Source organism: Oncorhynchus clarkii, chromosome 8 (genome assembly GCF_045791955.1).
Source record: "Oncorhynchus clarkii lewisi isolate Uvic-CL-2024 chromosome 8, UVic_Ocla_1.0, whole genome shotgun sequence".
Taxonomy (NCBI): Eukaryota; Metazoa; Chordata; class Actinopteri; order Salmoniformes; family Salmonidae; genus Oncorhynchus; species Oncorhynchus clarkii.
Genome location: NC_092154.1, coordinates 29025232 through 29050493, shown reverse-complemented (window position 1 = coordinate 29050493; position 25262 = coordinate 29025232). Strand labels below are relative to the sequence as shown.

Sequence of the window (25262 nt, the reverse complement as noted above, 5' to 3'; positions counted from 1 at the left end):
CAAACCGCTCGCCCACACCATGTCATACAGTTGAAGTTGGAAGTTTACATACAATTAGGTTGGAGTCATTAAAACCTGTTTTTCAACCACTCCGCAAATTTCTTGTTAACAAACTATAGTTTTGGAAAGTCGGTTAAGACATCTTCTTTTTGCATGACACAAGTCATTTTTCCAACAATTATTTACAGACAAATTATTTCACTTATAATTCACTGTATCACAACTCCAGTGGGTCAGAAGTTTACATACACTAAGTTGACTGTGCCTTTAAACAGCTTGGAAAATTCCAAATGATGTCATGGCTTCTGATATAGATTCTGATAGGCTAATTGACATCATTTGAGTCAATTGGGGGTGTACCTGTGGATGTATTTCAAGGCCTACCTACAAACTCAGTGCCTCTTTGCTTGACATCATGGGAAGATAAAAATAAATCAGCCAAGAACTCAGAAGAAAAATTGTAGACCTCCACAAGTCTGGTTCATCCTTGGGAGCAATTTCCAAACACCTGAAGGTACCACATTCATCTGTACAAACAATAGTACGCAAGTATAAACACCATGGGACCACGCAGCTGTCATACCACTCAGGAGGGAGACGCGTTCTGTCTCCTAGAGATGAACGTACTTTGGTGCGAAAAGTGGAAATCAATCCCAGAACAAAAGCAAAGGACCTTGTGAAGATGCTGGAGGAAACAGGTTCAAAAGTATCTATATCCACAGTAAAATGAGTCCTATATCGACATAACCTGAAAGGCTGCTCAGCAAGGAAGAAGCCACTGCTCCAAAACCGCCATAAAAAAGCCAGACTACGGTTTGCAACTGCACATGGGGACAAAGATTGTACTTTTTGGAGCAATGTCCTCTGTTCTGATGAAACAAGAATAGAACTGTTTGGCCATAATGACCATCGTTATGTTTGAAAGAACAAGGGGGAGGCTTGCAAGCCAAAGAACACCATCCCAACCATGAAGCACGGGGGTGACGGCATCATGTTGTGGGGGTGCTTTGCTGCAGGAGGAACTGGTGCACTTCACAAAATAGATAGCATCATGAGAATGAAAAATTATGTGGATATATTGAAGCAATATCTCAAGACATCAGTCAGAAAGTTAAAGTTTGGCAGCAAATGGGTCTTCCAAATGGACAATGACCCCAAGCATACTTTCAAAGTTGTGGAAAAATGACTTACAGACAACAAAGTCAAGGTGTTGGAGTGGCCATCACAAAGCCCTGACTTCAATCCTATAGAAAATGTATGGGCAGAACTGAAATGCTTGTGTGAGCAAGGAGGCCTATACAACCCTGACTCAGTTACACCAGCTCTGTCAGGAGGAATGGGCCAAAATTCACCCAATTTATTGTGGGAAGCTTGTGGAGGGCTACCTGAAACGTTTGACCCAAGTTAAACCATTTAAAGTCAATGCTACCAAATACTAATTGAGTCTATTTAAACTTCTGACCCACTGGGAATGTGATGAAAGAAATAAAAGCTAAAATAAATTATTTTCTCAACTATTATTCTGACATTTCACATTCTTAAAATAAAGTGGTGATCCTAATTGACCGGGAATTTTTACTAGGATTAAATGTCAGGAATTGTGAAAAAATGAGTTTAAATGTATTTGGCTAAGGTGTATGTAAACTTCTGACTTCAACTGTACATGATGTCTGTTATCTGCCGTTTACAGTTTAAACCGGGATTAATCCGTGAAGTGCACTTTTCAGCGAGCCAGTGGCCAGCATTTGCCCACTTGTCGTCCCTGGTGAGGACGACAAGCACGAAGATGAGTTTCCCTGAGACAGTTTCTGACAGTTTGTGCAGAAATGGTTCGGTTGTACAAATCCACAGTTTCATCAGCTGTATGGATGGCTGGTCTCAGACAATCACGCAGATGAAGAAGCTGAATGTGGCGCTCCTGAGCTGGTGTGGTTACGTGCGGTCTGCAGTTGTGAGGCCAGTTGGACGTACTGCCAAATGTTTAAACTACATTGAAGCGGCATGATGGTAGAGAAATTAACATTCAATTCTCGCATCAGCTCTGGTGGACATTTCAGCAGTCAGAAATACCAATTACACGCTCTCTCAAAACTTGAGAAATATGTGGCGTTGTGTTGTGTGACAAAACGGCACATTTAGAGTGGCCTTTTATTGTCCCCAGCACATGAAGCACTTGTTCAATGGTCATGCTGTTTAATCAGCTTCTTAATATAGGAGAAATTAGAAATGCTCACTAACAGGGATGTAAACAAATGTGTGCACACAATTTGAGAGATATACGATTTTTGTGCATATGGAACATTTCTGTGATCATTTATTTCATCTCGTGAAACATGGGACCAACACTTTACATGTTGCGTTTATATTTTTGTTCAGTGTATTTTCAAACCCTAGAGCCAAGATTGGTAATTTGACTGTATTATATGAGCTCGCTTGCGCTGAGGTGGTAATATCCGAAGTGTGTCCTTAAAAGTGCGCCAAAGTGCCAATTTCCAGTATGGGCCTGGTGGGGATATTTAAGAGCAACTGAATGCTGGTCTTAGTGGTAAGACGGTTGGTTATGGCATGGATTTTGACAGCGGAAGCGCAGCCAGCCTTGACGCACATGGAACAAGAGCTGTGCTTTTTGCTTTTTTTTGTGCTTTTTGTGCCTTAAACCTCGAATTTTGAATCATACAAAACAAGTGTTTTTCCCCCAAATTTGGTTTAATTTGATTAAAAACCAAGCATAGCCTCCCCTCTCAATGAAGGCTGTTTTTTTATGTCATACCCAATACATTCGCCAAGTGGTCAAGACTATCGATGAAGTGTTTGGCTTATGAGACCGCTTTCAAATAAATCTTAATCACCAATAAATCTTAAAACACCAGAGCGTTGTTAAAATATCCAATTTGTCAAAACAGTGAATACATCCTGTGCAACGTCACACCTACAGTATGTAGGGTATTACAGCGCATTTTATTATTTGGGATGTGCGTTAAAACTCCATACATGTAGGCTATATAGGCCTAACCATCATGGAACGAGAGCTGAGACAATCCGGTGAAACTCATATTTAGAAGCATTTAAGTTATTTTCCTGTAACAACGGCTTGTTTTCCATTTAATTTGATAAAAAAAACAAGCCCCTATAGTAGGCCACCCTTACCCTAGTATAACGAAAGCTGTTTCAACAGCAATGTGTCTACTGTATTTTTCTAATCCCGGCCATGTATTAGCCAAAGAGCCTATCCATAAAACATTTCTAAAATGTATACTTGTGACTTTTGCCAATATTCACAATTAACATAGGCCTACCTGCAGTGCATATCATATGGCTTGTATCCATTTCCAAAGACCACCTCTTGTCCAGTTGCCAAAGACTCGCTCCTCCAAACACAGGCTATTCAACATTTTCAGTACTTTAACGCTGTATCGACAGTAGGCCAAGGCTATTTCTTGTTTATTGAGAACATGCCTCACACATACAATACAATTTACGGAAGACTAGTGTTTTTTATTTGCGGATAAGTGCGATGCATAAAGGCCTATACTCATTGAAGCTAATTACAACAATCTTGACTGTCAACATTCCAAAGATATTGAGCAAACAGTGGATTTTTTTTAATAGTGTTGCTATCACTAGTTACTGTTGCCTATGCTATTTAATAAACTGTAGTATCAATCCACAATGGACTAGGATGAGAATATTCTGTGCCCCTAGCCGAATTGGAGTTGATGACAACGCAATAATATACAGATTTTGCGAAAAATGCATGAGGTATTAAGCCATGGAATGCCTTGATTGGCCAGTGAGCGGCCAAACCCTCATTACACCTAAAACTTGTTTATTCGTCAAAACCCAGCCCTTTCGGCCTTCTGCCAACTATTGTGTTCATTACTGCTGTGAAAATAGCAAACATATTTCTGACACACCCCTGGACCTATAGCACTATGCCAGCACTTAGATTTACCATTTGCATTAGGTTTCTTAAAATAAAACCCTCAAACATGAACTATTCTTGTGATTGGGCACACCTCTTTGACCTGTGTGCCCTGAGTTAGTCCAAAAAAACTTGACTGCTGACATGCAAAACATTTTGGGACTGTATTAACAGTGGACTAATTAAAAAAATACCAAAATATAGTTTTTCAGTGGATTTTTCCTTTATGGCCAGGTTTCAATCTTAAGCATTACAGCCTACTTGACGCTTAATGGTTGATTCCAATTGAACTCACATCTGCAGCGTTTACCGTGAATGAGATATCTGTGAACGTGATTGATTTGATCTTTCCATGACAGACTGACCAGGTAAATCCATGTGAAAACTATGATCCCTTATTGATGTCACTTGTTAAATCCACTTCAATCAGTGTAGATGAAGGGGAGGAGACCAGTTAAAGAAGGATTTTTAAGCCTTGAGACAATAGGGACATGGATTGTGTATGTGTGCCATTCAGAGGGTGAATTGGCAAGACAAAATATTTAAGTTTGTTTAAACGGGGTATGGTAGTAGGTGCCAAGTGCACCGGTTTGTGTCAAGAACTGCAACGCTGCTGGGTTTTTCACGCTCAACAGTTTCCCGTATGTATCAAGAATGGTCCACCCCCCAAAGGACATCCAGCCAACTTGATACAACTGTGTGAAGCATTGGAGTCAACATGGGCCAGCATCCCTGTGGAACGCTTTCGACACCTTGTAGAGTCCATGCCCAGACAAACTGAGGCTGTTCTGAGGGCAAAATGGGGGGGTGCAACTCAATATTAGAAAGTTGTTCCTAATGTTTGGTATACTCTGTGTATATTTAAATGCAACTACGATGTGAAATTCTCTACTTTTTTCATCCAGCAGGTGTTTAAAAATCACATGAAAATCAGTAGCTTGAGCCAAGTCATGTCTACTACATATATAAAGGACGTCACGCTGCTTGCTTAGCGAGTACCGCTTCCCCTTGATCGACTCATATCGAGACTTCCAACTCAGGACCTCTGCCCCGCAAACACACGTGACCTCCCTCCTGAAGTGTTCTAACCTGTCGCACTATTGAAAAGGACTTTTCCAATGGCGCAAATAGTGACACTTCAGGTTAAGGAGTGAGTTTTACAGTTCTCCCATTTGCTACACATAGACAGATAATCAAAGGGCGCATCTCATTAGTTTGAAGCCATCCCTACTATAGCTTCTGCCAATGGGTACTTTATGATAGGGAAGGACTAGAAAAGCAAACAAGCTTGAGCTACCATTACATTACCAATACCCAGGTGGTGCAATTATGGCTGGCATAGAATAAGGCGATGGTACTGTATCAGAATCTCACAATGCTTTAGGGTTGGGACGGTAATGGCCAAGCGTTCCATCTACAGCTTTGTTCAGTCCAGTCATGTTGAAAGGGAATCAAAAGAGTACCAACAAATGGAAGCTAAGGGCTAGGATTCAGTCATTGTCTTTCAACAGGTGGCGCCACTCCTACTTCTTCGACTGTTAGTCCCTCTACCGATCAGTGCAAACAAAAGTTATGCTATCTGATGCAAGACAATGGGGTTCTGTTTGAAACAACCACAGCCTAGGCGCATAATCACTGTATTTCAGAAAGTATTGCATTTAGTAATATGGCCCTGCTTTTTTCCCCACTAGGTTGTATATTGTTTATACCTATCCAATGCTTTCAGATCTACAATTGCCTGGGGGTTAGGGGTTAGGCATTGTTAAATTGAGGCCTGGGCCTTGGTGCCCCATACATGCCCACTGCCCCGCCCTCTGTTGTGGCAAGGGTGTGAACTGTGAAGCCTAGTCAGACATGGGACTGGTTAGCCAGGGTTTTTGTCCCCCTTCAGTCGGCGGACGAGCTTCTCGCTGCTCCGTCGGATGGAGGCGCGCAGCTTACTGAAGGAGCTGCTTCTCTTCAGGGAGCCACGGTCATCCTACGGGGAGAGAGAGCAAGGGAGGGTTACACACACATGCTCACCCACATGTATGCATGCAACTGCTCGTACACATGTATGTATGCACATGCTCACACACCATACGCACATGTTCGTACAGACACAAACACACACACCAGTCGGGGCTGCTGAGGGGATGACGGCTCATAATAATGGCTGAAACGGAGCGAATGGAATGGCATCAAACCATGTGTTTGATACCATTCCGCTCCAGTCATTACCACGAGCCTGTCCTCCCCAATTACACACACAGGCCCAATTGTCTGTATACATGTACATATACACTCATGCATACTCTGGGTAGGGCTATACAGTCACACTGTAGGCAATCAACTGCAGCACATACTTTTATAGACTAAGCGTTTTCAAAGGCTGCCCAATTCTGATATTTTTTCCACTAATTGGTCTTTTGACCAATCACATCAGATTTTTTCACATCAGATCTTTTTCACAGCTGATCAAAAGACCAATTAGTGAAAAACAGATCAGAATTTCGCTGCCTTTGTAAACACAGCCTAAGCAGGACGATCTGGATTTAAACCAATTAGCAAAATTAGAGCAGTTGAAGGGAGAGCAGCTCATAGCAGAGCTGGAATGGAATGAATGAAATTAATGTGTTTGATACCGTTACATTAATTATGTTCCAGCCATTACAATGAGCCCGTCCCCCGATTTTAAAGTGACACAACAAGCCACTGCTGTCTTCACTGACATTTTCGACCTCTCCCTGACTGAGTCTGTAATACCTACACTACAGTTCAAAAGTTTGGGGTCACTTAGAAATGTCCTTGTTTTTTAAACATTTTTTTGTCCATTAAAATAACATCAAATTGATCAGAAATACAGTGTAGACATTGTTAATGTTGTAAATGACTGTTGTAGCTGGAAACGGCTGATTTTTAATGGAATATCTACATAGCCGTACAGAGGCCTATTATCAGCAACCATCACTCCTGTGTTTCAATGGCACGTTGTGTTAGCTAATCCAAGTTTATAATTTTAAAAGGCTAATTGATCATTAGAAAACCCTTTGCAATTATGTTAGCACAGCTGAAAACTGTTTTGCTGATTAAAGAAGCAATAAAACTGACCTTCTTTAGACTAGTTGAGTATCTAGAGCCTCAGCATTTGTGGGTTCGATTACAGGTACAAAATGGCCAGAAACAAATAACTTTATTCTGAAACTGGTCAGTCTATTCTTGTTCTGAGAAATGAAGGAGATTCCATGCGAGAAATAGCCAAGGAACTGAAGATCTTGTACAACGCTGTGTACTACTCCCTTCACAGAACAGAGCAAACTGGCTCTAACCAGAATAGAAAGAGGAGTGGGAGGTCCCGGTGTATAACTGAGCAAGAGGACAAGTACATTAGAGTGTCTAGTTTGAGAAACAGACGCCTCACAAGTCCTCAACTGGCAGCTTCATTAAATAGTACCCGAAAAACATCAGTCTCAACGTCAACAGTGAAGAGGCGACTCCGGGATGCTGGACTTCTAGGCAGAGTTGCATAGAAAAAGCCATATCTCAGACTGGCCAATAAAAAGAAAAGTTTAAGATGGGCAAAAGAACACAGACACTGGCCTAGAAGGCCAGCACAGCTCATAGTAATAAATGTCTGGAATAGATTGAATGGAATGGTATCAAACACGTGTTTAATGTGTTTCATACCAATCCATTTATTCCATTCCAGCCATTACTATAAGCTGCCTTTCCTCACCACGAAAAAACTTGACTCGAGTTGAACTTTTGACGGACAAAAACGGACAATTGATGATGAATGCATATATACGATTTCATCCTTGCTCATGAGTCTCTGTAGCCGTAGCCTGAGCGGTAGAGAATTGTGCTCTTCCTCACCCCATTCCATTCCAGACTGAGGCTGACCTCCTCTCCCCCATGTAGGCCACTGTCGTACTTCACTGTGATCACCTCAGAGGTCAGGCTCTCACTACTGCTGCATTGGTGATCTATGGCCGTGCTGTTGCTGGAGGCCTCGGCAGCTAGAACACACCGCTTCTGGCTCTATACACCCACAGACGCACATACAGATGAACCCATGATTGCATGAGCGGGCCTAAACTCAAAAGCATGCATACACACAAATGCATAAACACACACACATCTCATGAACACATACAACATGGAAACACACAGCAATACTACTAATTGTGGGAGGATAAACACATCCTGGCCATTCCCTGGCCAGGTATTTCCTAAACCTTCACATTTCATTGGTATTAATAAGTCACTTGCGGGTGAACTCGTTTCCTACTTGTAAGTGGTTACGGTTGTATGTATATGATCATTCCTCACAATCAAATGCCGACCGCATTATCTCCCAAGAGAACTCTCCTCCGTTATTGTCACAGCCGTGTATATCGCCCTATAAGCGGATACCAAGATGGCCATCAAGGAACTTCACTGGACTTTATGCAAATTGAAAACCATATATCCTGATTCTGCATTTATTGTAGCTGGGGATTTTAACAAAGGTTATTTGAGAACAAGGCTACCTAAATTCGATCATATCTATTGCAGTACATGAGCGAGTAACACGCTTGACCATTGCTACTCTAACTTCCGCGATGCATACAAGGCCCTCTCCCACCCTCCTTTTGGCAAATCTAACCATGATTCCATTTTGTTACTCCCCTCCTATAGACAGAAACTAAAACAGAAAGCGCCCGTGCTTAGGTCTATCGAACGCTGGTCTGACCAATCGGAATCCACGCTTCAAGATTGCTTTGGTCACGTGGACTGGGATATGTGCCGGGTAGCCTCAGATAACAGCATTGACGTATATGCTAACTCCGTGAGCGAGTTTATAAGGAAGGGTATAGGAGATGTTGTAGCCACTGTGACTATTAAAACCTTCCTTAACCAGAAACCGTGGATTGATGGCAGCATTCACGTAAAACTGAAAGCACGTACCACCGCATTTAATCATGGCAAGGCAACACGGAATATGGCCGAATACAAACAGTGTAGTTATTCCCTCCAGATTACAAAAAGAAAACCATCCCCGTCGCGGACATCGATGTCTTGCTTCCAGACAAATTAAACAGCTTCTTTGCATGCTTTGAGGACAATACAGTGCCACCGACGCGAACCGCTACCAAAGACAGGAACAATGGAGGCCAAGGTAACTGAACTAAATGACCATCGCCCTGTCACACTCACTTCTGTCATCATAAAGTGCTTTGAGAGACTAGTCAAGGATCATATCACCTCACCTGTCACCTTAGACCCACTTACATTTGCTTACCGCCCCAATAGGTCCACAGACGATGCAATCGCCATCACATCTACATACTGCCCTATCCCATCTGGACAAGAGGAATACCTATGCAAGATTGCTGTCCATTGAATATAGCTCAGCATTCAACACCATAGTACCCTCCAAACTCATCATTAAGCTTGAGTCCCTGGGTCTTGACCCCACCCTGTGCAACTGGATCCTGGGCTTCCTGACGGGCCGCCGCCAGGTGGTGAAGGTAGGAAACAACATCTCCACTCCGCTGGGGCCCAACAAGGGTGCGTTCTCAGCCCCCTCCTGTTCACCCACGACTGCGTGGCCATCCACGCCTCCAACTCAATCATCAAGTTTGCAGACGACACAACAGTGGTAGGCTTGATTACCAACAATGATGAGACAGGAAGGCAAAATGATCATCAAGGACAATAACCAAGCAAGCCACTGCCTGTTCATCCCGCTTCCATCCAAAAGGCTATGTCAGTACAGGTGCATCAAAGCTGGGACAGAGAGATTGAAAAACAGCTTCTCTCTCAAGGCCATCAGATTGTTAAACAGCCACCACTAGCAAAGAGAGGCGGCTGCCTACCCAGAGACTTGATATCATTGGCCATTTTAATAAATGGAACACTAGTCACTTTAATAATGCCACTTTAAGAATGTTTACATATCTCGCATTACTTATCTCATATGTATATACTGTATACTGTATCCTTCACTATCTATTCTTTACTATCTATTGCATCTTAGCCTCTCTGTCACTGCTCATCCATATATTTGATATTTCTATATTCTCATCCCATTCCTTTACTAGATTGTGTGTATTAGGTTTTGTTGTGGAATTTGTTAGATATTAGGTTTTGTTGTGGAATTTGTTAGATATTACCTGTTAGATACTGCTGCACTGTCGGATCTAGAAGCAAAAGCATTTTGCTACACTCGCAATAACATCTGCTAACCATGTGTATGTGACCAATAAAATCTGATTTGATTTTTATAGGAATATCATTGTGAACAATACATTCATGTGGACCATACTATAACTGAACACTTGCCTTTTTTTCCCTTCCTAAAAATAAATCTAAACTGTAAAAATAAATCAAACAAATAATAATAAAAGTTAAATAAAACAATTATATTAAGTTAAATAATATATATATATATTTTTAAATGCAGACCGAACCTACTTGTTTAGGGGTGTGAATGGCCGCCGCCTCCACTGTCTCTGCTGCCTTCAGTTTGCCCTGTCGCCTGTAGAGGGCTCCCAAGTTCCTTAGGGTGTTGGTAATGGTGGCACTGCACGGGGTCAAAGGTCAAGGGTTGTGTAAGCCATGTAATATTCATTAGTGTACACCATAGCAAAACCCTTTGCAACAGAAAACTAAAACAAGTCTTTCTTGTTGGACAATTTCAGGTATTCCTTCCCCGTTTCAGCCTGTTTTCTTTCATTTCATGCCTAATATGACCCTAATGGAGTAGGACGAATTTGCCCAACCTTAGGCACAGATCTAGGATCAGCTTTCCCGCCCCAAATCCTTATCTTAACCATAGGGAGGGAGAATGAGAAACTGACCATACATCAGTGACTCAAGGGACAAATTCAGCATACTCAGTTAGAAAACTACTGGGTAGATGGTGAATCTTAAAAAACAATGTTTTACTAGGCAAGTTAGTTAAGAACAAAATCTTGTTTACAATGAAGGTCTACCAAAAGGCAAAAGGACTCCTGCGGGGACAGGGGCTGGGATTTAAAATTAAAATATATATTTTTTTAAAATAGGACAAAACACACATCACGACAAGAGAGACAACACTACATAAAGAGAGACCTAAGACAACAACATGGCATGGCAGCAACACATGACAAGACAACATGACAACAACATGGTAGCAACACAACATGGCAGCAGCACAACATGGTAGCAGCACAAAACAGGGTTTCTTGGGCACAGACAACACAAAGGGCAAGAAGGAAGAAGGTAGAGACAAAAATACGATATAGGAACGACTTCTTGGTAAAGTTGTCTCTAGATGCTGATCTCGAGTCAGTTTAATATTTTCCCCACTAATGGTTAAGGTTGGTATTAGGGGAGGGGAAGCTGATCCTAGAGCTGTACCTAGTGGAAATGTCACCCGGAGCATGGAGATGACTGACCTGTCCACTTTGCGAGTTCTGTCCCAGCTACCTTGATCTCCTATAGACAGGCCTTCTCTCTGTCTGCCCTGAGGAGCACACTTTTAAACATGGTCAACAGGAGAATGGTGAATAATGGCTCAGTTGGTTGGAGCATTGGTTGCTGTGCAGGTTATAGTCCAGTGTGGGCAAATTGTTTACTATGGTTGTAGTAGGTGAAATGAGATTTGATCAAATATGAGGGGCTGAGTTTTCTCACCTGTTCCTCCCTCTCCTCTGCCTGCATCCAGATGGACTTGACCTCCCCTGTATCGACAGATAAATACACAGACAGACAGACAAGTTAACTGGTGTAATGGAACCAATAGAATAGCCCCCAAAGTGCAAACCCACCCATCCAGCATGCAGGCTAAGCGAAACACAGCACACCTCAAGGATTTGAAAGAGTTTAAGTACTATTTCAACTGGGATGGCTGGGAACTAGAGACATTTTCCATACTGTTTTCAAAATAAAAACTTGAATGGAAGATGTAAATGATGGGTCCTTACCATTTGTATAGCCACTGGCCTTCTCGTGGGCATGGGTTAGGATCTCTTTGAACAGCACTTCTGCTTGTTTAAACTTCCCCTGCTTTAGGTAACAGGAGGCCTAAGAGAGGAAGGGAGATACAGTGGGGCAAAAAAAGTATTTAGTCAGCCACCAATTGTGCAAGTTCTCCCACTTAAAAAGATGAGAGAGGCCTGTAATTTTCATCATAGGTACACTTCAACTATGACAGACAAAATGAGGAAAAAAAATCCAGAAAATCACATTGTAGGATTTTTATGTTCTTTCAAAATGGAGTTCTAGCCCAGGAACTGTTTGGGACTAGATGCTAGTGTCCCGGTATTTTCCTTTCATCATTCCAGCACACTTCTATCAACTGTGACGGATGCTTAACCAAGCCAGACCATTAAAACTCAGCTCAGCTCAGTAGTGTGGAAAGGGTACCAGACTCTCACCAGCTTGTTCTTGGTTTTAGCCATGTTGGGGTCGTCGGGGCTAAGCCTGGTCTGGTAGATGTCCAGGGCCCGTTGGTAGTGCTGCTCCACCTCTCCATATTTCCCCTGGTTCTGGCACAGCAAGGCCAGGTTGTTCAGCTGCTTGGCCACGTCAGGATGCTCCTTACCCAGTATCTAAATCAACAGGGGTTAGGAGTTTAGGGTAGGATGAGCTATTTAGATAAATGCAGACACACAGACACACACACAGTTTACATTTACATTTTAGTCATTTAGGAGACACAGACTGACCAGGTGAATCCAGGTGAACGCTATGATCCCTTTATTGATGTAAACTGTAAAATCCATGTTTTATTATTATTTTTACACACACACACACACACACACACACACACACACACACACACACACACACACACACACACACACACACACACACACACACACACACACACACACACACACACACACACACACCTAGTGACCCACCTTCTCTCTAATCTCCAGCGCTCGTTTACACAGTGGCTCGGCGTCTTTGTACCTCCCACTCTTCCCATAAAGCACAGCCAGGTTGTTGAGTGTAGCAGCCACCTGAGAGGAGGGTAGGGGACATTAGACACAGGGTCAGTGACACTCACACAGCCGCTAGGTCAATGACATCTACAGTGACTAGTAGCTGTCAGCCTTAGGATTGGAAGGGGAAGCAGGTATGGGAGCAACACAACAGTGGGGTCAGGGACAAACACACACAAACACAAAGTTATGGTCATACACACACATAGACACAAAGTGATGGTCATACACTCACCGCCGGGTGGTCCCTGCCAAGGGTCCTCTCCCGTACCGCTAGCGAGTCATTGAGAAGGTTTGCTGCCTCTTTGCACTTATTCTGGTCCCTGGAAGGAGAGGGGTGGAGGGACTGGTTACTAGGGTATCGCCACGGCAACCTCAGGGTAAAACCAGGGTTAGGGTTGCCAGATCTTGGCTGTTTTCAACAACAACAATGGTTCCCATCATGTGAGAAGAGTAACTGACTATTTATCATGTTAAACCCGAATGCTTTCACTGTCAAACATTAGGCTGGGATTGGGCTGCAGAGTTGGTGGATCGTGCTTTGAATGAAATGGTGTGGCTGGCATGTAGGATTTCCACACTAAATCATACAGACAGAAGAAAAAACTAACATTTCCGCCTGGCAGCTATTCCAAAAAAGGCGGAGCCCATGTCCTTATAAACTTCCTGCATCATAATGTGCTTCAACACTGAAATTTGATACCTGATATTTTTACTCTATTGGCAGCCACTGCTTCTTTGAAGTTTAGAACCTGCTAGCCCATTGCCATCTGTGGGAAAGCTAGGTGCCCCCTACATGAGGAATGCACAAAACTGGATCAATTACTTAGCTCATGTTAGCTGTTGTCTATTCAAAAGTAACATAATCCTAAATCGATGGTACCATAACGTTGACCAATTCGTTTTGGGGAAAATAAGTAAATATTCATATTCAGTCATATATGACTGGAAGACCATAAGAGCACTCATTGAAGGATACATAACTTCAGTGTAATAAAGACAATAGGCCTATGCTGTCATCACTATGATATGTTTTATGTTCTCTGATCAGATTCTTTCCATTACAAACACTATCCCGTCTTACTCTTATCAAACTGGTGGAACAATATCTCATCGGAGAACATAACTGAATATAACGCAGGATCGTTCCTGTGGTCCGTCATCATATTCTCCGGCATCCTGCGGGGCTCACCTGTAGACTAGGGCCAGAATGTTAAGCATGGTGGCCACATCTGGGTGCTCATGTCCGGAGGTCTTCTCCAGGTCCTCCAGGGCCTGTTTGCAGAGAGGCACGGCCACCTCGTAGCGACCCTGCGAGGCGTACTGGATCACCAGGTTGTGGAGCGTACGCAGGCGGTCTGGAATCTCGTAGCCACCCTGGTTGGCGGCAGCCATCGCCACATTGCTACTGTGCTGCTGAACTGAAGGGAATATGGAGTTTACCTTATTTAATGACATAGAAACTGTGACCATTATCTCTACCACTAGTTTACTAGCTATTAATACTAGCTTGCTAGCTTCTAATACATGCAACAAATAATTTGTGCCACTGACAAAATAATACCACCATCACCATTACAACAATTAGTAATTGTACTATTGTCGTTAGGGGAATAAAATGTATTTTGTTTTTATTTTGTGACTATCATTGATGTTACTGTTAGTGTTTCACTGTGCCAGAGAATGTTTGAAAGCTACATAGTAGGCCATTCTGATACTGAATACGATTCTAGTTTAGATTACAGTAATAATCCCGGTCTCTAATCCCCTGCCCACCCAGTGCTTACCGCCATGGCCCTGGTTCTCCTCTTCGTCATTGCGTAAGAGGTCATCCAGTGTCTCCTTGCTGGAATCCATCTCTTCCTGGTGAGTAAAGCTAGGGTTGTATTATCACTATCGTTAGCGCACACACAGCTAACAAGAATTGTTCCTAGAACATGAGGTTAAGTTCTCACTCCTGTCTGACTGAGAAGAAAGCCCAACAAAACTTTATGGGAACATATCAGGTGATTCATGTTCTGGATACATTGACAATGTGGAAGAAAAACGTCCCTGTTCATGTCATCACCCCACTATTTTTTTTGGACTGTCCTGGAATGGTTTTGCGAGAAAATAAGTTGTTAGAGATGCTAGAATGCTATCTGTAACATTGATTAATTGTTCTGGGAACCAAAAGTTGTTGACTTGGCATGCATTCACACATTCTGTGGCACTGTTGAATCCATGCTTGTCTCCAAAAGTCTCTTCTTTAGTACCTTGACAGAAACGCTGGCTTCTTCTGTGCCTTCTGTTATAGCATGGATCACACTGCTGCCACCAAAAACCATTAATCATATTGTCTGACCTGCATTTGAGTATAAAGTTCTCAAACATGATCTAGGAAATGTTGCTGTCTGTAGGGACTTAAATCCCAGTGGCTCCCGAGTGGCGCAGTGGTCTAAGGCACTGCATCTCAGTGAAAGACATGTCACTGCAATCCCTGGTTCAAATCCAGGCTGTATCACATCTGGCTGTGATTGGGAGTCCCAGAGGTGTGTTATCTGGGTTTGGCCTGAGTAGATTGTCATTGTAAATAAGAATTTGTTCTTAACTGACTTGCCTAGTTAAATAAAGGTTCATATTTATTTTTTAATTCATGCTGAAAGAGCAAGTTTATACTAGTCTAGCAATATACATATTTCTTTTTTACAATTCCTGATGGCTAAATGGGGTGGATTAATGCCTGTAAGTTTGTTTTTGATCTGATAAAATGTATTTATGCTTTACTTGAAATCACTTGAAAATCTCGAAATAAACTATGATGAAAAAAAAATAATCCTAATGTGGTGCTGTGGCGGTGACTATTGACTCACGGGGGACGAAAGGTCATCGCCGTCGTCATCATATCGCCGGAGGCAGCTCATGAACTCCAGGTGCTTCCTCTCCTCCTCCAGCTGCGCCACACTCTGCTCGCTCTCCTGCAGCCTCCACTGTGCCCTGGCCAGCTCGTCCCGCAGCCACTGGTTCTCCTGGCACAGCTGCCTCACCTGAGCACGCAGCTTCTGCTTCTCCGCCTCCACCATGCTAAGGTGGGCCGACAGTGCCAGCAAGACCTAGGGAAGGGGAGGTAGGAAAATAATTATTGGAAAAGACAATATGGCCGCCAGTCCACCCATCACACTTGCATGTGAATGTCCGTTCTCGTAATTCTATTTCTATGTGGGAAAACCCAGATAGGCCTTTAACCTGAAACTGCATAGGTTTTTCTTACCATGTCTTGCCTTATGGTTTGTTCAAGACAACTGGGAAATCAGAAAAATAAGAGGTAAAATCATGACGTCAGGGATCTTTAGGTTGGAAAGTCGGAAAGAGGCCCGAGTTCCTGAGTTGAAATTCCAAGTTGGAAGACCGTTGCTCGGTGCTAGTTTTTCCAGAGTTCCTAGTTGTCTTGAACGCACTGAAGTCGGAAGTCAGAGATTTTTGAGTTCCGAGTTCCCAGCAGTTTTGAATGCTGCATTACTGTGGCTGACATCAAGCAAGTGTCATCTGACCTCCCATGACATGACCTCAACCCTAACTTGATACATACTGACAATACTATGCAAATTGCTCTAAGCTAAAGAAAGCTTACCCCAGCTGCCACAAGCAGTACCCTTAACCTCTGACCTCGGTCAGGTCCATCAGGCAAAACAGAAGTGAAACAGGAAACACAGTGGCTAGCTACAAATTGAAAAACGCGTTCTCCTCCTCACAAATGTTAAGATAGACAAAGAATGAGAAACAGATATTCTTGATCCAAAATTTGAGCGCAGTCCCACATGTGCTTTTGACTAAGAGACTGAAACATTAACTTAAGAGTTTTGGCATATAATGTACCATAGACATCTGACCTGCACATCACCCACATAGGCTGCTACAGCCACAATGTGTTTGTGCATTTTTTATTCCTGCCACATGTATAAACAAAATAATTGAATAAAGAATTTTACTTTTCTACACAAGAGATATCCTACAAATGTCAAGAATGTTTTTGCCCTGCAGACATTTATTACATCAGCAGCATCTGTTCTTCATCTGCAAATTGCAATGATTACAATTCAATGTATCTGACCTGCGCTTCGCCCAGCCCAAGCTCTAGGGTGTCCAGCGAGCGGCGGATGGCCCTGGCCTTCTCCTGGGCAGGGCTGGGCTCCTCGTGGTTCTGGCTCCCCTCCACCTCCAGGCAGTGCAGGCTCCCCAGTAGGCCCTCCAGGAGAGAGTGGTGCTCTAGTCTCAGGGCCTCCATCCCCTGGATCACCTGCCTGGTCTGGCCCAGCATCTCCTCCTGAGTTGTCCTACGATCACCCAAGACCCTCTGGGGTGCCACCAAGGCGGGTGCGTTTTCATACATCCTGGGGAGGGATGGAGGGTGGGGAAGAGAGGACATGGCGAAAAAAAATGAGGGATTAGGTCCTAATTCAATGAAATTAGAAATAGATTGTGTAGAAGAACCCCATTTTCTCTGGGCTTCGAGGGCTGCAGCACTGCTGGTTTTCATCCTTCCCCTCTTATCTGGGACTGATTCTGACCTGGGACACCAGGTGAGTGAAATCTGTGGGAAATCCATGTCAATTCATTAACTACAGATGCAGTATTTTATGCACACTGCACAGCATGTTGCACTCACCTGGGTAACAATCTGTGAGAGAAAGGCAGACACAAAATCATTTCATTTCCTGGTGATGATGAGGATGTGTGGCATTTGTTATTTCTTTGTAATGCAGTCAAATATTTTTCTCAATGTCATTTGGACCCAGGAGAGTGCAGCATGCTGTGCTGATGTTGTGCTGATACCCCTGATGTAAAACAGTTGGCTGTTAGTGCTGTACATGATCAATCCAGGAAGCTCTGTTATCACACACCAAGTGTAATGTAAGATGATCAGAGTTCATTTTGGCAGTAGTTATTCTACTGTCTTCTTTATTTTCCCCTTGTGTTGTCAATCAATAAAATGACATTCTCTTTGCTGTGAGAACACACAAATTAATCATAAACGTGTTAACAAGAGCAGGGTATTTAGTTTAACTTGAAAACAGCAGTATATTTTGTTAAACCTACCTTAAATTGAGAATTGGGAGACAGAGAGACGCTGATCCTAATCCTGTGTTGATGTGAGACACTGTAAGTACAATGAAGTAGTGTGATGAAAGATTTGTCCACAGCTTAGCCACACCCTATGAGTAAGACAACAAACTAAAATGGCACTAACACACACCCAATTAAATACAGTATTTGGATCGGCAATGAAACATTGTGCATATACTAATACAACACACACACACACACACACAAGCACTCTCTGTCTCTCTCTCTCAAACTTAGAGCCATGGACTCTCACTCACAAACTCCCACAGAGTCCCAAACTCATCATCTCAAGCTCACCCCGGTCTCGTTCGCAGCTAAAATGAGATATTCCCATAGTACCCTGACCCCCTGCAGAGGGGTCGCTGGCTAACCCCAAGGAATGCTTTTGTGAATGGGCACCGTGGACGGGCCACAACAATGGCCTGACCCACTCATTATACAACCCCTCCCAGTATGATTTGGGGGCAGAGGTTTGAGTCCATCATAATAGGGGGGGTTGTGTGGAGACGGAGAAGGGTGCCGCTACAGACATTTCATAAGAGGAGGGATGTGCAGTCTGCAAATGAAATGTTGTCCTATTTGATTACCGTGGATGGAATATATTGTTATTCATTGTCCTATAAGATCAGTGGAATATAGTGAAAGACATACCTGAGACATTATTGATTAATATACACCCTGTATAATTGATGGGACCAATGGAATTAAATATGAGATAACACATATTGAAGCCAATCCATACACATCATAAAAAAATGAATATCCTCATGTGGCTAACTGTGATATAAATACACATAGAGCCATCATAATTTATAGATGTGACATCCCACAGCCACAGTATCCTGGTGCTGCTCTGTGCCAGAATGTTAGCGGAAGTCCATTGTAAGAGTCATGGTGGCTAATAGATAACATTGTCTTCTCTGTTTCTAGGCTATAGCCTATTAGTCACCAAAACAAAGAGTTCCATGCCAACTGTTACTAGGACAGCTGGACACCGCCTCTTGAATGAGTGGGAGTGCTCCTGGGCTTGAGGCACAGTGGAGGGCCCAAACTACCTACCGTGTGACGTTCAAGGCAACTAACTGCCTTCGAGAGAAAAGCTCTGTGCATACTCAGGCTGTACAACTGATGTACCGCGCATTTGACAGAATGGTTGGTTGCGATATAACGGATACAGTATGTTAGTTACACAACATAACGTTTGTCAGTCTTGAATTTAGGCATGAGAATAGCATGCTATTCACCCGCTATTCGTTTTGAGGGAAGATGGAATAAATGTAGGTGTGGCGGAGCAGTGTCTACAGAATAAGGTCTTGCGAACAAACCCGTTCCAAGTGGAAAAATAATCTACTTCCGATAGAAATTACATCATTCTCCATGCACTGTCGTTTACAAGTTGATAAGAGCTAGGTAATAAATGAGTAATCCGTTTGGATAAGGGAATGCGAAACCAGTCATATGGCAGCAAACTGAAGCAGTAAAGTTTATGAAATCCTGTACCATTACGCAGAATTGAAATTGTATGGTCTTTTAACTTGCAGGGATGGGCATTCTCGAATGTCTTCATTATAGGCTACCCTGACTTTCTCTGTCTCCTATTTATATCATGTTAAATATCAGTATTGACAATCAGTAGGCCTAATAACCAAACAAATTAAAATGACAATTTACTGTTAGTTCCCTACATTATTATTCCATATTGTTTCATTTACCTTCATTTGCTTCCTCTGTAAACGACGGCATGGCCATGTGCTTGTTGCTGAGGATCATTAGTAACAGTTGATAATATATATATAAAAAAAATGTAGGCTGATTAAATCGTAATGGAGTGGAGCGCAGACCAAGCCGTAACAGTTTGAAACCGACCTATGGCGCAATTCTAGGCCGCGTCATCAGACAGTTTCATGGATAGTGCAGGCAATAGACCGGGGAATAGGCTACTATTGTACACTATTCCCCTTATTATAATTATATGTACAATAATCTTCCAACCTTAACATGGGTGGAATAACTGAAAGTGTCCATTTCTTTCATGAGTAAAGGCTCTCGAAACCATTTTTTTTAATGATTCATAAATACCTTACTAAACCTAAATAATCTACATCATTTTTTCTCTACCAATTGATATTGAAACAGAGACGAATATGCATATATTTCGACGGTTTTCTTCAATTGATCCCTATTATTCTGAACCTGTACTCTCAATATATTCTAGCGCGTCGACAAAATTCAAACTAAAAGGGATGGTTTAAGGTAAATATACTGAAAACCCCATTGAATTAAACATCTGTTGGCCAGGAAGTGGGAGGGTTTTCAGCGGTTGAATGAAATGTATTCAGAACGCGCAAGGTAGCCACACCTGCAGAGCCAAATAAGGTAAGTCTGAATACCAAATTCTGAGAAGTGCGTAGGAAAGGCATACATTCTTAAGTCGGGATCGGGGCCTTTTACATTTCATACGAGCTACAAAATATTTTAAAACTGGAGGAGAGAGTGTCACTGCCTGAGTTTAAAGCTCTGATAGAAGAAAATGTCATTGACCATTGTAATTGTATTTAATGTATTGTATTGTGCTCTTGTGTTATGTGTACACGCTGACTACTTCCTGCTGACATCTCGTCAGGTGATCCTCAAAACCTCAAGGGTTTTTAAAATAAAGGTTAAATAAAACATATACATATGCCCATCAGGGGCACACTCAGTGTCTTGTCTCACATCTTTATACTGGTTTCATTCTGTAAGCCTCGAATGAACAATGAAGGTCAATTGTTTATATTAATTTTGCTCATTTGGTGAAACAGCACAAATATAATTTAGGTTAGTACAATCATAGTGTGGCACTTAGATCACTGCTATGTGTTGGCCTAAAGACAGTTATTTGACTCATACAAAAGGGTACACCAATTGTCTTTAAGGTGGTTGAATTAATGGAGTGACAGGGATTTAATCAGACCTGCTACATTGGTAAACACACAAAGATTCACCAACCTCGTTTAGAGGAGATAGCAATCCCACAAATGATTCCTTATTCACTTGTGCACTTTTTGGTAACCTTGTTCAATATTGAACCAAAGATTCTGATTTCTGGTTCTCAACCCACTCTTTCTCCCCAATGGTACAAAATAAATGGAACTCACAAGTAGATGCATGCATTACACAGGAAGTCACAGCAAGTTATTATGAAAAGTCATGTGAACATATTTTTTTTTTTGGGGAGGGGGTTCATTTTACTACTGCCAAACAAATGATATTTTATGTCCAGGTTCCAACGTGAATAATATAAACTGTACACAGGTGCCTTGACACCTTACCTAACCAATAATGTTGCTAACTCAATGAACATGCAATGAAAACAGTGGTGAAAGAGATCTTTACCACTGTTGTTCACTGTAAGCATCTCCTAAAAAAGGTACTTCTACCAGGAAGCTACTAGAATGTAGAGAAGAGCTCTGCAATCCTGTTCCTGGAGAGATGTGTATAGTAGGTTTTCACTCCAACCCCAATCTAGCTCACCTGATTCTAATAATTAGCTAGTTGATAAGCTGAACCAGGTAAGTACAACTGGGGTTGGAGCGAAAACATACAGGAGGGTAGCTCTCAGGAACAGGTTTGTGAATCCCTGATGTAGGCTATGTGCTGTACACTGTATAGTCTATTTGCAATGTCAATGAAATACTTGTAATATAATGGTGGCAAATAGAAATACATATTTTGGCTTTAATTTCTGCATATAAAACAGGGATGAAGTGAATTGAATAATACTTGGTTATTTGAATAGATCTATATGTATCTTTCTATTTGTATATTATTGTCAGAATATTATTTCCTGTATCAGATATTGATACTTTTAAAATATGGTAATACTTTATCCAGGTATAATGGTTTATAACTTGTTATACAGTTGAAGTCGGAGGTTTACATACACCTTAGCCAAGTACATTTAAACTCAGTTTTTCCACAATTCTTGACATTTAATCCTAGTAAAAATTCCCTGTCTTAGGTCAGTTAGGATCACCACTTTATTTTAAGAATTTGAAATGTCAGAATAATACTAGAGAGAATGATTTATTTAAGCTTTTATGTCTTTCATCACATTCCCAGTGGGTTAGAAGTTTGCATACACTCAATTAGTATTTGGTAGCATTGCCTTTAAATTGTTTAACTTGGGTCAAACTTTCAGGTAGCCTTCCACAAGCTTCACACAATAAGTTGGGTGAATTTTGGCCCATTGGTCTTGAAAGAGCTGGTGTAACTGAGTCAGGTTTGTAGGCCTCCTTGCTCGCACACGCCTTTTCAGTTCTGCCCATACATTTTCTATAGGATTGAGGTCAGGGCTTTGTGATGGCCACTCCAATACCTTGACTTTGTTGTCCTTAAGTCATTTTGCCACAACTTCGGAAGTATGCTTGGGGTCATTGTCCATTTGGAAGACCCATTTGCAACCACGCTTTAACTTCCTAACTGATGTCTTGAGATGTTTCTTCAATATATCCACATAATTTTTCATTCTCATGATGCCGTCTATTTTGTGAAGTGCACCAGTCCCTCCTGCAGCAAAAAGCACCCCCACAACATGATGCTGCCACCCCCGTCCTTCACGGTTGGGATGGTGTTCTTCGGTTTGCAAGCCTCCCCATTTTTCCTCCAAACATAACGATGGTCATTATCGCCAAACAGTTCTATTTTTGTTTCCTCAGAACAGAGGACATTTCTCCAAAAAGTACGATCTTTGTCCCCATGTGCAGTTGCAAACTGTAGTCTGGCTTTTTTTATGGCGGTTTTGGAGCAGTGGCTTCTTCCTTGCTGAGTGGCCTTTCAGGTTATGTCGATATAGATCTTGTTTTACTGTGGATATGGATACTTTTGTACCTGTTTCCTCCAGCATCTTCACAAGGTCCTTTGCTGTTGCTCTGGAATTGATTTGCACTTTTCGCACCAAAGTACGTTCATCTCTAGGAGACAGAACGCATCTCCTTCCTGAGTGGTATGACGGCTGCGTGGTCCCATGGTGTTTATACTTGCGTACTATTGATTGTACAGATGAACGTGGTACCTTCAGGTGTTTGGAAATTGCTCCCAAAGATTAACCAGACTTGTAGAGGTCTACAATTTTTTTCTGAGGTCTTGGCTGATTTCTTTTGATGTTCCCATGATTTCAAGCAAAGAGTCACTGAGTTTGAAGGTAGGCCTTGAAATACATCCACAGGTACACCTCCAAATGACTCAAATTATGTAAATTAGCCTATCAGAGGCTTCTAAAACCATTACATGATTTTCTGGAATTTTCCAAGCTGTTTAAAGGCACAGTCAACTTAGTGTATGTAAACTTCTGACCCACTGGAATTGTGATGCAATGAACTATAAGTGAAATAATCTGTCTGTAAACAATTGTTGGAAAAATTACTTGTGTCATGCACAAAGTAGATGTCCTAACCGATTTGCCAAAACTATAGTTTGTTATCAAGAAATTTGTGGAGTGGTTGAAAAACGAGTTTAATGACTCCAATCTAATTGTATGTAAACGTCCGACTTCAACTGTAATGTTTTATAACAAGGCTTGCGTTGTGTCTCACTATGAATACATTTCTCAACCAAACTGGCTGTTATTTAGCAGATCATTGAGATTATTATAAGTCATTATAAAGTGGTCATAATATGTTGCTCCTGACAAGTAGGCATTTTAATGCATTATAACTGCATCATTATGCATTATACCTGAATGCTTACTGAAAATATTTGTGTCATTTTATTTCTAGGGAATTTCATGCATATCATAAAATAATGAGCAGACGAACGTCTAGCTTTATCGAGACCACTACACACTGTATAGGCGCAAACACATTCACATAACGACGTGTTACCGGTACGCCAAAGTAGCCTACATTCACTTACCTCCAAATGTGGAGTGGATTCCTTTCGACTAAAGACACTGAGTATCGTCGGTGTTGTCTCTTTGACATCGCTTTAGTGCTGTGGAAAACATCCAATCGATAGCGTATATCGTCCGGCAAAACTCCGGCTACGTGCTCAAATTCGCCCTGGATTCAAAGAGCACACAAACTCAGCCCCCCCCCCCATTTGGGGTTCAAAGTGATTGCCATGGTGGGAAACCTTTGGGGTTATTATTTGTATACTAACAGTGTAATGCTTACCTATACAGCCTCTATCAATTGATCTACTGAATATACGACAACATACTTTTATATTAGCCTCTCATATCCCTCCTTAAAATGTACAAGTTAGTTTTAATGAATCACTTTTTCTTAACATTATATATGTTTATCAAATCAAAGCTTATTCAGTATATCCTAATCAATAAGAGATCCACATGTTTGCGTAACATCTGCACAGATGAAACAGTATACAAACTCATTTAAATAACATACATTATTCAGAACTTGTATGCAAAGTTAGCCAAGTTAATGTTACCGTGCTGTGTATGATACACGTGTGATTTTTATTGAGCTGCCCTCTTGGCCAGATCTCACTCATAAAAGAGGTCTTCTGACCTCAATGGGACTTCCTGGATAAAAAAAATACATAAATATATATTTTTTAAATGTAGTCCTTGTTATTCCATACCACATTCAAGTAGATTAAAAAAGAGTAATGTTCCATCTGCCTATTTGCTGTTCATTGTTGCATTAAACATGAATTGTCCCTGTGGCATAATCTTGTGGATGATAGAAGTATGTGTTCCTTATGGAGATTCCTTCTTCACTCAAAGCTCCACTCCTCAAACACATGCATTAAAAAAAACTCAGGAAATACAGCACTCACCTGATCTGTACAGGGTAAAGTACATCACAGCACAGTAAAACACAGCTGACTCACATACTGGTTCATTTACTCTGTTCTCTCAGAATTACACTGCAAAGATCCTCCAATCATACACAGGTAATACAGAGTCAAGAAAGTCTTATTACAGGAAGTAAAACTCATTGCAGCACTAACATTTAGCTCTGTTCTACTGGTGTCTATTTGACCGATGTTTTCAACAAAGGACTTATGTACTGTATATACACTGAGTGTACAAAACATTAGGAACACCTTCCTAATATTGAGTTGCGCCACTTTTGCCCTCAGAACAGCTTTAATTCGTCAGGACATGGACTCTACAAGGTGTTGAAAGGGTTCCACAAGGATGCTGGCCCATGTTGACTCCAATGCTTCCCACAGTTGTGTCAGGTTGGCAATTATTGATACACACATTGAGTGTGAAAAACCCAGCCGTGTTGCAGTTTTTGACACACTCAAACCTCTGCACCTGGCACCTA

General features: G+C 41.8%; 1 protein-coding gene across 6 annotated transcripts; it reads right to left on the bottom strand.

The window, feature by feature from the left end:
- Positions 1-3425: 3425 nt before the first annotated feature.
- LOC139415237 (kinesin light chain 1-like) lies at positions 3426-24157 on the bottom strand. 6 transcript variants are annotated; one of them, XM_071163174.1, is made up of 15 exons: positions 23878-24157; positions 17959-18019; positions 16973-17252; positions 15735-15974; positions 14670-14745; positions 14075-14303; positions 13118-13205; positions 12799-12900; positions 12310-12483; positions 11857-11956; positions 11567-11613; positions 11329-11396; positions 10361-10469; positions 7778-7942; positions 3426-5900 (listed from the first exon to the last, which is right to left on the bottom strand). In XM_071163174.1, the coding sequence occupies exons 3-15, from the start codon at positions 17249-17251 to the stop codon at positions 5787-5789; spliced, it is 1791 nt and encodes a 596-aa protein (XP_071019275.1). In that variant the 5' UTR covers position 17252; positions 17959-18019; positions 23878-24157; the 3' UTR covers positions 3426-5786. The 6 variants fall into 6 exon arrangements, with proteins under 6 accessions (XP_071019275.1, XP_071019273.1, XP_071019271.1 ...); XM_071163172.1 differs by having other exon boundaries at positions 11329-11408; positions 23878-24035; XM_071163170.1 differs by having other exon boundaries at positions 16973-17452; positions 23878-24016.
- Positions 24158-25262: the final 1105 nt, after the last annotated feature.

Excerpts from the sequence above, each read along its gene's own strand:
- LOC139415237 (XM_071163169.1), bottom strand. The coding sequence starts at position 23,945 with ATGTCAAAGAGACAACACCGACGATACTCAGTGTCTTTAGTCGAAAGG. Across the intron at positions 11,957-12,309 it reads CTAAAACCAAGAACAAGCTG|GCCTCCTGTTACCTAAAGCA; the intron begins GTGAGAGTCTGG and ends TTCCTCTCTTAG. Across the intron at positions 11,409-11,566 it reads CAGAGGAGAGGGAGGAACAG|TGTGCTCCTCAGGGCAGACA; the intron begins GTGAGAAAACTC and ends CATGTTTAAAAG.